The 15,539-nt window shown below is 41.5% G+C and overlaps 1 protein-coding gene across 2 annotated transcripts in view; it reads left to right on the top strand.

The window, feature by feature from the left end:
- CNTNAP5 (contactin associated protein family member 5) overlaps window positions 1–15,539 on the top strand; it is a 401,478-nt gene that overhangs the window by 305,455 nt on the left and 80,484 nt on the right. For both annotated transcript variants that reach the window (XM_075609766.1, XM_075609767.1), the window contains 3 exons: window positions 5,860–6,016; window positions 10,081–10,208; window positions 10,358–10,528. In XM_075609766.1, coding sequence (XP_075465881.1) covers window positions 5,860–6,016; window positions 10,081–10,208; window positions 10,358–10,528 — 456 coding nt within the window. The remainder of the gene's footprint in view (window positions 1–5,859; window positions 6,017–10,080; window positions 10,209–10,357; window positions 10,529–15,539) is intronic.

The raw sequence follows: 15,539 nt of genomic DNA, 5'->3' as shown, positions 1-15,539 counted from the left end.
AGCAGGAGAGCTGAGCAGGAGCAGAACGGCGTAGGGGAGCAGCTGGGAAGGAGCACACTGTAACACCAGAAGTTGACCGGTGTCTGACTTCCGGTTACTGTGCGCCCATCCCCAGCCGTTCCCCTATGAAGCTCTGCTCCTGCTCAGTTCTCCTGCTATTATGATCTCATGCCGCCACCTCCACCGCACGCCCACTGTCTTCTTATCTTCATTCGTCCTGCAGACTTGGTACCTGTCCTGCCGCCGCCGAACTCCCGCCCGCTGTCCATCTTCAACCATATGCATACATGGGACCTCTCCTGCTGCCGCCCGCTTGTCCTCCGCTGACATGGGACCTCTCCTGAAACATGGTAAGTGAAAAGAGGAGGTTAGTACTGTGGACCCTTTTCATTTTGTATTTTTTTAATACATCGATTCTAAGACGCACCCCAATTTCAGACTTGTGAAAATCGGAAAAAAGGTGCGTCTTAGAATCGAGGAAATAGGGTATGTTACTGCAGACTTGTAGTACTAGAGAGCATACCAGGGACAATATTAGTCCAGTCCGTGTTGGTATTCGTCTCACTCTTTTTACATGTAAGCGAAGACCAATAGTAGCAGATATGGACAAGGTCTATAAGCACAGGTTGGGATTTAGAGGCACTCATGTTCCCCCTGTTGTTATACTGCCCCTCTCACAGATTGGTGCAAAGCTTTTTTGCCGTGACGGGAGATTTGCCTCTAAGTATGTTATTGCAGACTGGCTGTGCTAGCAGGCATACCGGAAACAGTGTAATTCCATTGTTATTGTTATCAGTTTTGCTATTTTCGCATGTAAGTGAACACCAGAACCAGCAGATATACTGTAGATACTGTACCGCCTTTGACCATTGAATGAATTTAGAGTCGCTTAATATATATCCCTTATTCGTAAGCTGCAACTCTTACTGATCAGTATGGGGGGGCTGTGAAGTACATGTCCCCTGCAGCCATCTATTGGGGGATCTGTTGGATCAACATCTTGCAAAAATGTTGGGGGAGTGATTGCTGCTTTCACTATCAGTTGGCAGCACCATTGGGGTACAGTCTGTTCTAATGCACATAATAGTGTTTTTAGTCTTTTTCTTCCTATCATCGTAACCCATATTTTAGACACCCCAGGTTTCTGGTTCTCATAAGCCCCCAGCTAGAGAATGGAAATGAATGCACAGAGTAGAGCACAAGATGCCACGGGTTGTGTTTGACATATTCCTCCTCCTACTCTTGGTAGTGAAATTCAGATGAGATAAGCATATATTTTCCACTGTTACCTGGCTCACATAATCATATCTCGCAGACACAGATAGAACCGTCCCCCCTTTCCTGAAATATGTGACCTTAATTGAATTCCAGTCACCTTATTCTTCCACTGTAAGAAACACTATGAGGGTTATTCATTAATCTCCATTACTGGTTATCGCACCGGGATGGGCGTTAACTCCTATTCAAGTCAATGCACCAGAGCTTGATGAAATGGGGGATTTACATGTAATGGCTGAACCAGGTCCCCTGGGGTTGCATTGTGTATTTTTATTGTGACCTTGGATTTAATTGGGATATTGTTAGGACTGATATTAGGTTCTAAAAGGGATGTGACAACTTCTTCAATCCCTTCAAGGGGTGAATGATTTTATCCTGATGGGCTCTCACTGAATTTAACCTCTCTGGTAATTTCTGTTGGAGACATTGCAGGTCCATCTAGAATTAAAAGGCTTATTAATCGTAATTAAACGGTGTATGTGATGCCCCAAGAAATGGTCCTTTGTAACACTGCATTATTTGCAGAGCATCATTGCCGCAGCAAAGAGATTCAGCAACATTTTGGAATACATTAGCGGTGCAGAATGCAAGACAGAAATAGTATGCTATTACTCAAAATTACACCATTGAATTTTGATCTCAGATAACTCTGTGATGCCTCATATAACACCAGATGACGGGCAGAAGGTTATTTCTTTTCCCTGACTTTGAAAATTGAATTTTATCACTTTAGAATCCAGCTCCAAACCCATTCCAGCTGCTCACTATTTACCGACACATCAGATCTGATTTAGATCACACAGTCAGCTGTCATCTGAGCCAGGCAGGTACAAGGATTTCCTGCAATTTAACTGGGATTCGTGTTCCAAAATGTTCTGACTTCAGTCTGCAGCCTCACTGTGACCCTACTGGACGTGCTTTGGCTAGAAAGCTTCTCAATGGGGGTGCAAATGAAAATTAAGTGGTAGCAAAAAGTCACATCTAACCCTGTAGGAAAAAAAATGATATTATCTGTTATTAATTGGCTTCCTGTGTTTATCTAAATCCCTTTTCCTTGTAGGACTCATATGATAGCACCAAATAAATCCACAGTCATTTACCAGAATGGTAAATTGGTATACATTGCAAACATCATGAAAAATGCTTCAGTTTGCCGGATTTTCTAGTAATATTCCTGTTATTTTTAGACCAAATCATGTGATCAGTGCCTGCCTGCGCTGGCAGCTTCTTGATGACATAGTAAATACGAATACGTAACTAAAAGCTTAAGACTAAAAATGAAAAGTCCACTTCAGAATGAGGATGAGGTCTTCTCTGCTGCAGAGACATTGCAGTCCTAAACTGGAAGATCTCCTGGTTCTAATGTCTGTTCAAAAATGAGACAGCGTCTTACTTTAAATAAAAATGATTGCAATCTCTGCTTATTCTGCATCTCGCGTTCACTCCAACCAGTTTTCAGTAACTGAAACTCATGCAATCGGGAAAGAAGAACTGGGCAGTTTACACCCCAAGTGGACTGTATAATAGGGAACAGAAAACGGATTCCTTATTTAACTTAATGCAAAGGAGTCTTTCAGAGGCCCGCGTGTGTAATATTAACCATTAACAGTCAAACTAAAGCATTTAATACAAGATTTGATATTCTTTTGGCTGGCACGTAGGTGCGTGTTTATTGACTGCGAACGCACTTTTCTAAATCTCTTTTTTATTATTATTAATCAACGAGCACCAACATTTTAAAAGTTCACAGCTAGAAGAAGATGTTATAGGGATTAATAAATCTGTGTGCGTTGGATTGGAAAACTAATTTAAGGCATACAAACAAGGCTTTAACTTTAGAGTTTTGTTTCTATGTTAATTGGGAGCTGCTGACTTTATTATCCTTGATTGTGTTTTCTCAAAGTACAGTAATAGGAGAAGAAATCCCCTTCCTTTCCCAACTCCGATGACTTCTGGTAGCAGCTCATTTTTCATGTGTGATGATGATATCATGGCAAGGTTTAGTCTCCCATTATTAACCCCTCTGCTACCATTTACCATGAAAAGGCGGGGTTATGGTACAGATGCAGCGGCCGTTATTGAAACATTTCACGCGGCGTATACCTCGGAATACCCATGTCATGGCGCGTGATTTCTTCCAACCGTACTGTCTTAAGAGGCGAGTGCAGAAAATGGCATTCTAGTGTTCTGGCTTTTAAACACCTGAAATTGGCACAGCAGCACAGTACTGTACACATTACAATTCCTTCATTTCATTGCATTTAATTGCACACAATCCATGAAATTCAAACAAAGCAACCGCGATAAACACGTGTGCCTGGGGCGATTGGCCGCGTTCATGCCGCGTGGAGTACAGCAGCGCACACGAAAACGGCTCCGTGATTTGTTCGAATAACGCCCGCTGCGCCTGTATACGATAGACTTCAATAATTTGCTGTCAAAATTCCTTCTTTGAGAGAGTATGTTTAATTTCCTAATGCTAACAAAACCTTCAGACAAATGCACTGTTAGCCGATGCTGGCCTGGTATCTGCAATTTTATAGTTACATACAGCTGACAAGATGTAAGGATTAATAAGAGTTGGGGATATAAAATTATATTTTATGGGAAAAAAATTCTGAGGTATTCTGTAATTGCCTCCCAGTGTATATATACAAATGACACATACATGTTTTTATGTATATCTTTATTTATATAGCGGCATCTGGGTTCATACTGTAGCGCGTAATAGCAGTAATACACGTGACATCATAATATAACATATAATGGGAATAAGCACGTAATTTTAGGAAAAGGAGTCCCTGCCCCGAAGAGCTTACAATCTAAGCGGTACGTAGGAAGAACATACAGAGACAGTAGGAATGCGTTCTGGTAAGTGTGCCTGCAAGGGGGTGTATGTGTGTATATAAAGTTGCAGAAGGTTGTATATAGATCTGGCTCAAGAAGATTAATGAGTAAAGTTCTGTCTTACTTGTGCTTATCACATTCTCTGTACATGCTCCTCACAGTTTGCACCGAAAGGAATATCTGTTGGAATGAGAGATATAAAACCAGATGCAGCTGAACCTAACCTTGTTCATCTGGAGCATGAGGTCACCTTAGTGATCTGAAAGCTGTTTCTGTTGAAATATGCATTGCTTTTGCAGATGGTACAGTAATATGTGTGTCTGAAATGCAAGCTGCGTATGTGCAAGTAAGGTTTCCAAGAGATATAGGCAAATGTATTATAAATGTGCACGTCTCTGTATACGTCTGCGGGGGATAATTCTCTCTGTATGACCCAGTAGGCTCTCTTCAGTTTTACAAGAGCGTGTATTGAATTTAAACATACAGCGAGGATTTGAAAATCTACAAAACAAAAACTATTTTCTTTAATTTACATTAAAATAAAGTCTGTGGTCGTGGTAGCTCTGTTTGTGTTGGTTGAGTGCTTTGCAACTATTAGTTTTCATCCAAAATGTAAAATGGGCAAATGACATTTTAAGCGGTGTACTATGTATTTGTCCTAATTTGTATGAGAAATAAATGTCATCACTTCCTATGGGTAATTTATGAAGCCAAACTGATGCCAATTGTGCTGTTTCGATCCTGCGTCAGGGTTTTTCCGCTTGCAATTTAGTGGGTAGTAATAGGAGGAACTTGGAAGGAGTTACATGATGCACAGATTATAATGCAATGTATCTTATTCCGTGTCAAAATAATCCCCCAGTGTGAAGTGTGATACACTGCTCTGCCTAATGATAGGCTTCACTATGATACATACATCTACCACTCGTGAGCACATTCACGTCTCAGACACAGAATGGGATCGTTCACTGCATCCACTACTCATTCAGCCACCAGAGGTAGTCAGTCGTTCGGCCGTTTCAGCCCCAAGGTAACTGATCACAGCATAAACTTGAGGGGTTGTTCGTTTTTAGGGTAAAGGTTTTTAGGGTTTAAGATGAGGGATTTTAGGGTGGATTATCTGAGCATTAGGTGTTACATTTAAGGGTTTTAGGGAATGGAGTTATTGTTATTAGGGTTAGCATTAGGGGTTTTAGTGTAAGGGGTTAAGGTTTTTTCAGGTAAGGGGTAATTTTAAGGAGTTAGGGTATACACTACCTTGGGAGCAAACAGATAGGCGGCTAAATGTCCCGGTGGCAGAGTGACTGCGGCGAAGCGTCCTAGACCATCTCGTACAGGTCTGCAAAACGGCCTTTCCCCATTATCTCTTAGCATACAATGTTTCCACTGCTCTTCACTTATAAGAAACACTCACATTTGATGCAAATAAACACATGATGATAATGGAACATTAAAGCAAACTTTGCGTTTCCTTTACGTGCAATCATCCCCCTCTTTATCTGCTATCATTTTCCATTGTGGCTTCCATGCTGGAGACAAGGAGAGGACATCCGTGGATATCAGGGCAATGATCTACTGCCATATTATTGCACTGGAGGTATTAGGCCAGTTGATTTGAGCTTGGGTCGAGTTTGTGAACCAGTGATTGAAACTTTTGGTGCATTATTAGTCCCTGATCCCCCGCAGATTCCACGACACCAGATATTTCCATGTGCTTTGCTTGTGTCTTTGCAGATGGAGCCCCCTTCGCGTGGTGGGTTGGGAGGGGCAGTGAGAGACACACATACTGGGGAGGATCCCTACCTGGAGTCCAGCAGTGTGCATGTGGGCTGGAAGAAAGTTGCATTGATGTGAGACATTTCTGCAACTGCGATGCGGACAAATATGAATGGTAAGTAAGCTGGACAGGTGGCCATGAATTATCTTACATACTGTGTACCTGCATTGATTCCCGTAGAGGTTTGTTTCAGGTTAACAGGCTCAGTTGGATCATATGAACGCATGGGAAAGTGATGTTTCCCTTTTGTAGGTCATTATATTTTTGTAAGGAAGACAGTTACATTTTTTTGGAAAGATAAGTTGTCTCCTCAGCTGCAAAACAGTGGGATGCTAATGCTTCCTTTTATGCTGTCTCCCATGTACAGCACTTGGTGCTTCATAAAACTGCCCAAATATCCGCTGCAAAGAGTAATCACATCTTTGGTACCTGAGATTAACCCCTCAGCTTCCAGAGGGGGCTTGCGGTGCATTATAAAGCAATGTGTTTCAGCCTCTCTCTTAGCTCAGGTATTCATGGTGATAGATTGGGTTTCCAAAGGTCATATAACACTGGGAATAATTGTTAAACTTCAGAGCTCTGTATCTTAATTACAGGCAACTCCTCCCTTTCTGCACTGATTACAGTGCTCCGGTCCTATAATCTCCACACAGGCAGGTACATAGAAAGAGGGGCCAGCTAATTAATTGCAGTTATACGAAAGCACTGACCCAAATAATATACATTGAAAGTGCTATAAAGAGGGGTTGGAATGACAGTGGCTGTTGGATCAGCATAAATGGTGGCATATAGAGCAAAAGTGACCTTTTAAAGGCTTCTCATAATGTTCATCCCTGTATGTAAGAGGTTTGCAATGCTATACCCTTGTGGTTCTCCACAATTAACTGCTTGTGAGCCTGCTCTATTTTGTGCCAGACTCCTCAAGATGCTCAGCGGTTGATGACTATGAGTTAAATGTTTCAGATAATTTAAAATCTGTATTCTCCTAAATTATTGGGGTTGGAAACCTACATTTTTCTCTGCAGACTTTGGATTACTAACAGGGGTTTCCCTGGACCAGGAGCACCGGTAATTGTATCACCTAATTATTTATTTTATGGTGTACAGCATGTAACTCTATGTTATATTTAAATGTGTCCCGTCCCACACTTCCTAAAAGGATTTCCATACCAACTGCATAGAGTTGCTAAGCCTAAGGTACCAACCTAATGACTGGAATGGTGTACTGGTGTCAGCCTAGCAATGTGAGCTTAACCAGCTGATAGCTAGCAGTCCACCACTGTCTCCCAGTAGCCTACATCCAAGGGATATCAATGTTGTTGATTGTAACCTTGAAAGGACGTCCAGCACAAAGGAACAATACTGCATGTACTGTTGGATATGAGTTACTGAATCTGTGACATTAAATAAAACAGGTTTTCTGACACACACAAGTATTTAAATCAGGAGTATTTCTTCATATTGATGACTATGAATTTACTGTGCACATGGCAGCTGGGTTAGAGATTGAACTGAACATTGTTTCTGTGGTCTGTAGGTAAGTGAGCTTCAAAGAGGCTTAAATACAGAGTTGTCAATGTATGAAAGCAACAGAAGTCCCATATACCTTGTGCATTGTACCAAGCATCATGTTTTTTTTTTAATGTTTTCTAACTGTGTTTTGCTCTATTTGACCTCCTGATTCAAAATGACTTGGATTTTGTGCCATGCTGAGATTTGAAATATGTATCTTACCCGCTGACTGCAGAGCTTCAGGGCAGTGCGGACTGTGTGTGTGTTTTTCTCTCTCTTTAGTATGCCCTTATAAAATTGGTTCTATGGGGAAGGAAAACAAGAAATTGTTCTTGTTCATTTCTGATAAAACCAGACGTCTCACCGGGGCGCGAGGGCCGACACCGTCTGACTAAGCTTCCGATGGGGAACTTTGTGATTGAGTTTAAAAATGGGCCAAGCACCAGTATATATTTCAGTTACACCATTGTGAGAACACTATGCAATGTAATACCTTTTCCACCATTATTACTGTTTGTTCCATAAATAAAGGAACTCCCAATGGGTTCGATCCGCAGAGGCCCATTAAATCTGGGCTACGAACGGGACGTTACCGAAATAGGTTAATGTGTCTGAGTTTAACATGTGTCTGCAAAGCTAAATACATGCAAAAACAATGGTCGTTAGTGATCTCATTAGCATAAGCTCATAAGCCTGTCTTACTTACCGAAAGCTGGCGTTACGTCCATGCAGACGCTGAATAGGTGTTTAATGAAAGTACAATAAAGAGAAGACAGAAGAGGGGAAAAACCCTGTAAATAATCATATGATCATTAAAATAGGAGAAACGGGGGTCTTACCAGACACTGTGACTGACCTGTTTCAGCGTCTGGATGTGAGTAACGTCACCTTTAGCTCTGACTAAAGTAACATAACGTTAAATCCCTGCGGTAACTGTCCCGGCGCTCTGGGGATCTGCGCTGTTACAGGGAACGCCTCTTCTGCATCTCATTAGCACTAACGTCCGTTAAAGTAATGCAAGGGCTCGTTACCACTAAAAACAGCGCATCGTTACTGAGCTTTGAAAATACCCGTTGTCTCTTAACGAGACGTCAACTGAAGTTAACAGATCGTTAAATCAATAATGAAGCTTTGAGGATCTGTCTTCTATGTGATCAAAGCTGAAACATGCACCTACTGTATGGTATCTTTGTATTTAAAAAGTCTCCCTAGAAAAAGTGCCTCTGAAAAAGCGACTACAAGGGGTTAATTACGAAATACAACTCCAGTCGCCCCAACAGGTTAGGTTTTCAGCATTTTCCTGCTTCAGCACAGATGGCTCAATCAGTGGCTCAGGGAAAGACTGAGCCACTCATTGAGCCCCCTGTACTGACGCAGGGATATCCTCAAAGTCTGACCTGTTGTGGGGGTTTGGGGGGCTTGAGGACTGGAGTTGAGACCCCCCTGACTTAATGTGAAAAAAAAGGACCAGCAGTGCAATTCTAATGGTTAAATGAACCTTTAACTCCATCAGCACAATAGGACCTAAGAAGTGATACAGAAAAAGAACATATTCAATACCAAACAGATGAGAAATAGGTTTTTTTTTTTAACATGATACATTCAGCATGATTATGTGATACATTATGGATACAAAAAGTAAAATATACCGTAATATAAAAAATGGTGTGGTATGGTTGTGAATACCTATATTTTGAAGTGGATAGAATTAACGCTACATTCATCCTTCTGGGAAATTGCCTCTGCGCTGGGCCGCCATCACGACCACGTTCCACCCACTACAGCGAAAATTGAATCGCGCTATATCTGTAGGAGCCAACGCAACAGAAGAGCATATTCATTGTCCTGATTTTAATATGGCTAAACTTACCAATGTATACTTCATCCAAAATGTGTTTGCAAACTTTATAACGGTTATTTCACCAAAATTGATTCCGGTGAAACAGTTCAGAGAACCTTTAAACGCTAAAAAAATCAGAAATCTCACATTTCCACCGTCTATTCGCATTTCCGCAGCTCAGTCACAATTCGCAAGTGATGCGCAAAGCATTTTTATTTCATTTCATGATACTAACTCCCATCCAGGCCCTGAAATATGGCTTTTGCAATATGGTAATTTCAGTCATTTGATTAGGAAGGTAATACAAGTCACTGCATACTTTACAAAAATATGGCTCTCTCGTTCTCTCTTTCTCGGTCTGGATGGGAATTAGCATTAAATTGAAAGGTTAACTCAGGATCATAAGCATCTTTTGGGAAAAATGAAGACCTCTCCAAGTGTGTCTTACAGTATAGATATATAAAGTGCGGGACACTCTCTTTGTGACTCTGTTACGAAGGACTTTGCATGGGAATATTACTATGATGATATCTCTTCTCCTTATTTGTCCTTGTGGAGGTGGTGCTGAAGGTAGAGAACCCATTTTATTGGCTGCCCCATGTTACTGTACATACAGTAGAGCCCTCATTGAAAAGAGAAGTGTCCCTAACCCTTCTTGCCTGGGCACTGCCACGCATTGGGTTAGTCTCCTGAGACGTCAAGACCGTTTGATTTAATTTAGATAAACTTTTATCCTATGAACGTGTCTGCAATACGCTTCCGAGACTCAAGAGTGATGTGCTAATTTAAGAAAAAAAATAAAACAATTTTCTTCTTTCTTTTCCAGGACAAACGACACAGGTTTTCTTAACTTCAAAGACCACTTGCCCGTCTCCCAGATAGTGATCACAGACACAAACAGACCAGGCTCTGAGGCAGCCTGGAAAATTGGCTCCTTACGTTGCTATGGCGACAGTGAGTATCAGTGGCGAGATTCTGTTTTACGTGCAGATGTAGTATCTTTATAACTACTTTTTATGGTTTGTCGAACAATGCACAGGAAGACCAGGAAATGCTCTTTGCAAATCCAGCTTTGGGTAAACCAAGTTGTTTATTATTTGCAGGAAGCTTCTGGAATGCGGCTTCTTTCAACACGATGGCCTCGTACCTGTACTTCCCCACCTTTCATGCCGAGCTCAGTGCTGATATTTCCTTCTTCTTCAAAACAACCAGTTTGTCTGGAGTCTTCCTGGAAAACCTTGGGATCAAAGATTTCATAAGGATCGAGTTAATCTGTGAGTGCCTAACCATAACACATAGAGATTGAGAAACTGACCGCACTTTCGGTACACTCCCCAGATGCACTCCTTTTATCAGGAGTGTGTTTATCAAAGCAAGAGAGGACGGAGCATAACTAGGGCATTTTTTCCCAGTGTGCACCAGTTTGTCATACTGTATCTATGTATATCTTTATTCACTGTATATAGCGACATCCATGTAAGCAGTGCTTCACAGCAGTAATACACAGAACAAAATAATGAGACATATTGGGGAAAAAGCGCTTCAAACAAAGTGAAAGTGAAATGGAGTCTGCCCCAAATAGCTCACAATCTAAGCGTTATGTAGGGAGAATTTCCAGAGACAGTAGGAGAGTGTTATGGTAAGTGCATATGGAAGAGGTACTTTGGAGCTACTGAAATGCTTTGTTAAAGAGGTACATTTTAAGAGGGGCCCTGAAGGTGGATAGAGAAGGTGCTTGATGGATATTGAGGGGAAGGGCGTTACAAATGTGCAGGGCAGTATGTGAGAGGTTTCAGGCAGGAGATGGCATTAGATTGAAAAAAGATAGACAGAAGACATCCCGGCAAGAGGGAGAGGAGGAGAGCAACAGCTACACTTTCTCCTTTGTGCCGAGGGGGGAAAGAGTCAAGGAAGGCAGGAGTGTTAGGAAGAGGATACAGTGGGGATGCCTTGACAAATGGAATCCACCTTAGTCCTGAAATGGAGGAAGAAAAACAGCTTACAGATGGTTGTTTGAGAAGTGAATCAAAGACCGAGAAGAGGCAGCGTGGGTTAGACTTGTGGGTGTTGATTAGTGAAGATATTTATTGTAGCTTTGTTTATCTTGGGAGAGAGCGAAGCTGAAACCAGATTGGAGGAAGTCAGCGAGAGTATGAGATTTCTTCCAGAAGCAGTGGCAGATTTCCAATTAGACCCATTAGGCTCAGGCCTAGGGCGGCAACATTTTGGGGCGGCAAAAATGTCTGCCCCATATGCTTTTTGCTCTCGGCCCTATCGGACCTAATGGGAAGGCACTTACATGTGTTGGCCGCCTCCTTGCTGCCGCCCTACATCTCCTTTGGAATCCCAACGTTAAATTATGCCGTGTACGTTACGAACGTGGCATCACATGGCATCTTTTTGCCATGGCAACGTGACATTGCAATGTCAAATTACGTCACAACTTTGGGTTTCCATGGTAATGTGCCACTATGCGATGTCCCGTTGGTGACGTCATTTGACGCTGGAATTCCAAAGGAGCAGGAGGATGGCAGCACTGAGGCCGCCGACACCTGCAAGTTCCGTGGGGCGGCGGATTTGGAAATCTGCCGCTGTTCAGAGGCGTTCACAGGGACGAGTGCAGGAGCGAAGCATGCATGTATGGCGGTTTGGCCAATATCTGGGACTAGAAGGGCAAGAATGGCAGACAAGAAGAGGTCTGTTGCAGGGTACATGCAACCACACACGCGGGTTCTTTGGATAAGGCTTATTTATTTGAGCCTTAAAACATACAGCACACCAAAAACAAATAGCTTCTCGTCAGCAAACAAAAGAAAATAGCTTCTTCTTCAGCAGACAAAACAAAATAGCTTCTTTTTAGCAGACAGCACAAAATAGCTTCTCTTTAGTATGCAGGAGACAGACAGTTCAACACTCATGTACTTTGCAACACAGACCTTACAGCAGTAAACTCTTCAGCATTTTCAGTCCTGTCTCCTCACCAGCTCTCCTGCATGTGTGTACAGCCTGGGGTTTTAACACCTTGATTATGCAGCTGGGGTCAGACTAATTAAGCAGCCCTTCTCAACTTAACCTCGTCACTGCTGCACTGCAAGCCTAAACATCGGTTTTCCAGGCATATGGCTGGTGACGTTCATTCACCCTGTCACAAGATCCATGACAGTAAACCGTATGTTGATTTTTAAGGGAAGTAGCACTCTTTTTGACATAAATATATATTCATGATGTGGTGGGTGTAGAAGTTTGAGCTATCTGGGAATGTGTTTAAGGGAAGGACCTAAGTAACACATTTATTACAACAAGATGTGTTGCATTCTGTGCCTATGTGCACCATTCTTTCCCTTTTGTTTTTGCCAAAAGAAAGAAACAGATCTAGTTAACAATGTAACTGTTTCTTGCATTTAACACAACGATTAGCACAGAAACGAGGTAGTAGATAAAACTTTAGACTTGGGGTCTTTGCATTGATACATTGACCGCAGAAATGAAATATATCATTCCTATTTTCTACTGTTACTTTGAGGTGCTGAGGCCTGATCTTCAGTCTGAATGACTATTTGAGATATGCATATCTTTTACTGTATTTCACTCTGTCACCTCTACCTTGCATCACGTTTTTCTTTGAGTGGAGAATAATGTCTCCTTCCAGCTCAATATTTTACTACATCATGGAGCAGATGTATTTAGTTGTACTGTATGTGTCTAGTCACTGAAATCAATTTGAGCAGATGGTAGAATTCCACAGATGTACTTCTATTCTGAACTAGATTTTAAGTGTTGTATGTTTTACTCTAACTCTCAGAATAAGGAGTTCTGGGTTTGAAGGGTCGGATTTGCAGATTCATGGGACCAGTACAACTGTGTTGGCCCCAAAAGTTGAAATGATCCACTGAACCTCAGGCGTTGATTTGTAAAGTTTATCAAGATGTACAATCTCATTACAAAGGCTTAAAGAATGATTTAGCTTCCTCATATAGAGCACGAATCATAGATCAGGATTCATCCAGTCATGATACAGATGCAGCGGCCGTTATTCGAACATTTCACGCGGTGTATACCTCGGAACACCCACGCCATGGCACGTGATTTCTTCCAACCGGACCGCATTTAGACGTGAGTGCAGGCGAGTGCAGAAATTTGCATTTTAGTGTTCTTGTTTTTAAACACCTGAAATTGACACGGTAGCACAGTACTGTACACATTACAATTCATTCATTTCATTGCATTTAATTGCACACAATCCATGAAATTCAAACAAAGCAACCGCGATAAACACGTGTGCCTGGGGCGATTGGCCGCGTTCATGCTGCGTGGAGTACAGCAGCGCACATGAAAATGGCTCCGTGATTTGTTCGAATAACGCCCGCTGCGCCTGTATGGTGGTCACTGCTTTTGCCTTGAATGGCACTTAATGCCATATCTGGAAACGATACCCTGCATGGTAAATCCTGACCACAATGATTAAAGAGGAAGGATCTAAGTGGTGATAAATGCTAGCATTGGAAATAATCATTTGGTAAATACAGTAGTTATCCTACTTATCCAGTCATTTGTTGTCTTCTGTCTGGACAAGTGAGAGTTTTTGCCTGCTAAAATACAACGTTACTGCCAATATTTAATTATAATAACTTCAGCAATAAATGTAATAAAAGTGAGCCTAAGGGCCCTTGGAGTCATTAAACAAATGATACATTTCATGTTAGCTAATCACTTTGTAATGAGGTTTGATATAATGTTAATTGCCCATCAAAGACCAATTCAATTGTTTTTTCATCTTTGTGGTGATAAAATTTTAAATAAAACAAACAGCTATAAATGACAAATATAATTGCTGATTGCACTTTTTTGGAAATGAAAAAATAAAATAAAAGTTGTTAAATCGCTAAAAGTTAAGGCACTTGTAATTCATCTTTTTTATCTTTAGCTTCTCATTAGCAATATTTTGTTTTACGTCTAGCACACAGATGGAATTTCTTGCCTTAAAGCCTTTTAGAAAGAAAGGTCCACAGATAAGTTGCCCGGAAGGGAACTGGCCAATTAACAGATGCATTGGGCCTTATTCAGAGACGGTTGATAAAAAAAATCGCCAGGGAATTTAAAATGACTGTTTTTTGGGCGTTGCTATCACGGTATTCAGAAAGGCTCAATTACCAGTGATAGCAAAATGCCCAAAACGGGCGAGTTGCTGCCAGCGACAGCATCGAGCCCCTGAAAAGGCCTAAACCGGCGATTCATTTCTGCTGCAGCTGAAATGTCGCCCGAAAATTATTTATTTAAATATACATTTCTTTAATAGTGTAGAGGTGCAGAGGGTATCCCTGCTTCCCGAGATACAGGCCCCTTTATGGGGTGCCGGTATCTCCTATGTAAGGAAATGTCCCGGTCACGTGACGCGGGACATTTCAGTGCAGAGAGATACCGGCACCCCATAGTGGGGCCTGTATCTTGGGAAGCAGGGGGTCCCCGGACATAAAACCAACGTGGTTCAGCTCCTGAGACCCCATGCACCTCTACACTATGAAAGAAATGTATATGAATAAATATTGTAATAAACATTAATACACGCTCCCCCCCCCCCCCCCCCCGCTTCCGCCCAAACCCATACAGTACAGTAATGGGCAAAATAACTATTATCCAGATATGGATAATAGATTATTTGCCCATTATTAATCACTGCATTAGCATACAAAAATAAAGTAAATAAATACAGTTATACTTACCACAACAGCAGGTCCCTTTGTCCTCCGTAGCAAGAAAGCATATATACATAATAAAGACATTCTAATGGCCCCTAACCCCTTAATCACCTTAGCGGTTACTAACCGCTATAGTCATTAAGGGGTTAACACACCCTGACCCGATACCAACCCGGGAGGCCTAAGCACCCACCCTGACTGACTATACCCACACTGTAACACATTGAGTAGTATAGTAGTACATCATACCCATATAATAATAATATGGGCATGATAAGCCTCTATAGCACTCAATGGGCACCCTAATGACAATAAATTAATACACAAGACACACAGTAATAAAACGTAACTAAACTCCAAAAAAACACACTTCACTAAATAAAAACAGTAGCCAGCTAATCCAATCAATAGAAGCAATTACAACATCAACAATGAATTAATTCAACCATTACCCAATCAAACCAATTAATTCCTAAACCAACTCAAAATGAATAGTAACACTAACCAATCCAAACAATGAATTACTCCAACATTAATGAATGTAACCATTAAAACTCAAAGAAATAAATTAAAACAATCTCTGAAGTAA

Source organism: Ascaphus truei, chromosome 7 (genome assembly GCF_040206685.1).
Source record: "Ascaphus truei isolate aAscTru1 chromosome 7, aAscTru1.hap1, whole genome shotgun sequence".
Taxonomy (NCBI): domain Eukaryota; kingdom Metazoa; phylum Chordata; class Amphibia; order Anura; family Ascaphidae; genus Ascaphus; species Ascaphus truei.
The sequence above is the reverse complement of the archived record's forward strand: the minus strand, read 5'-3'. Positions and strand labels throughout refer to the sequence as shown.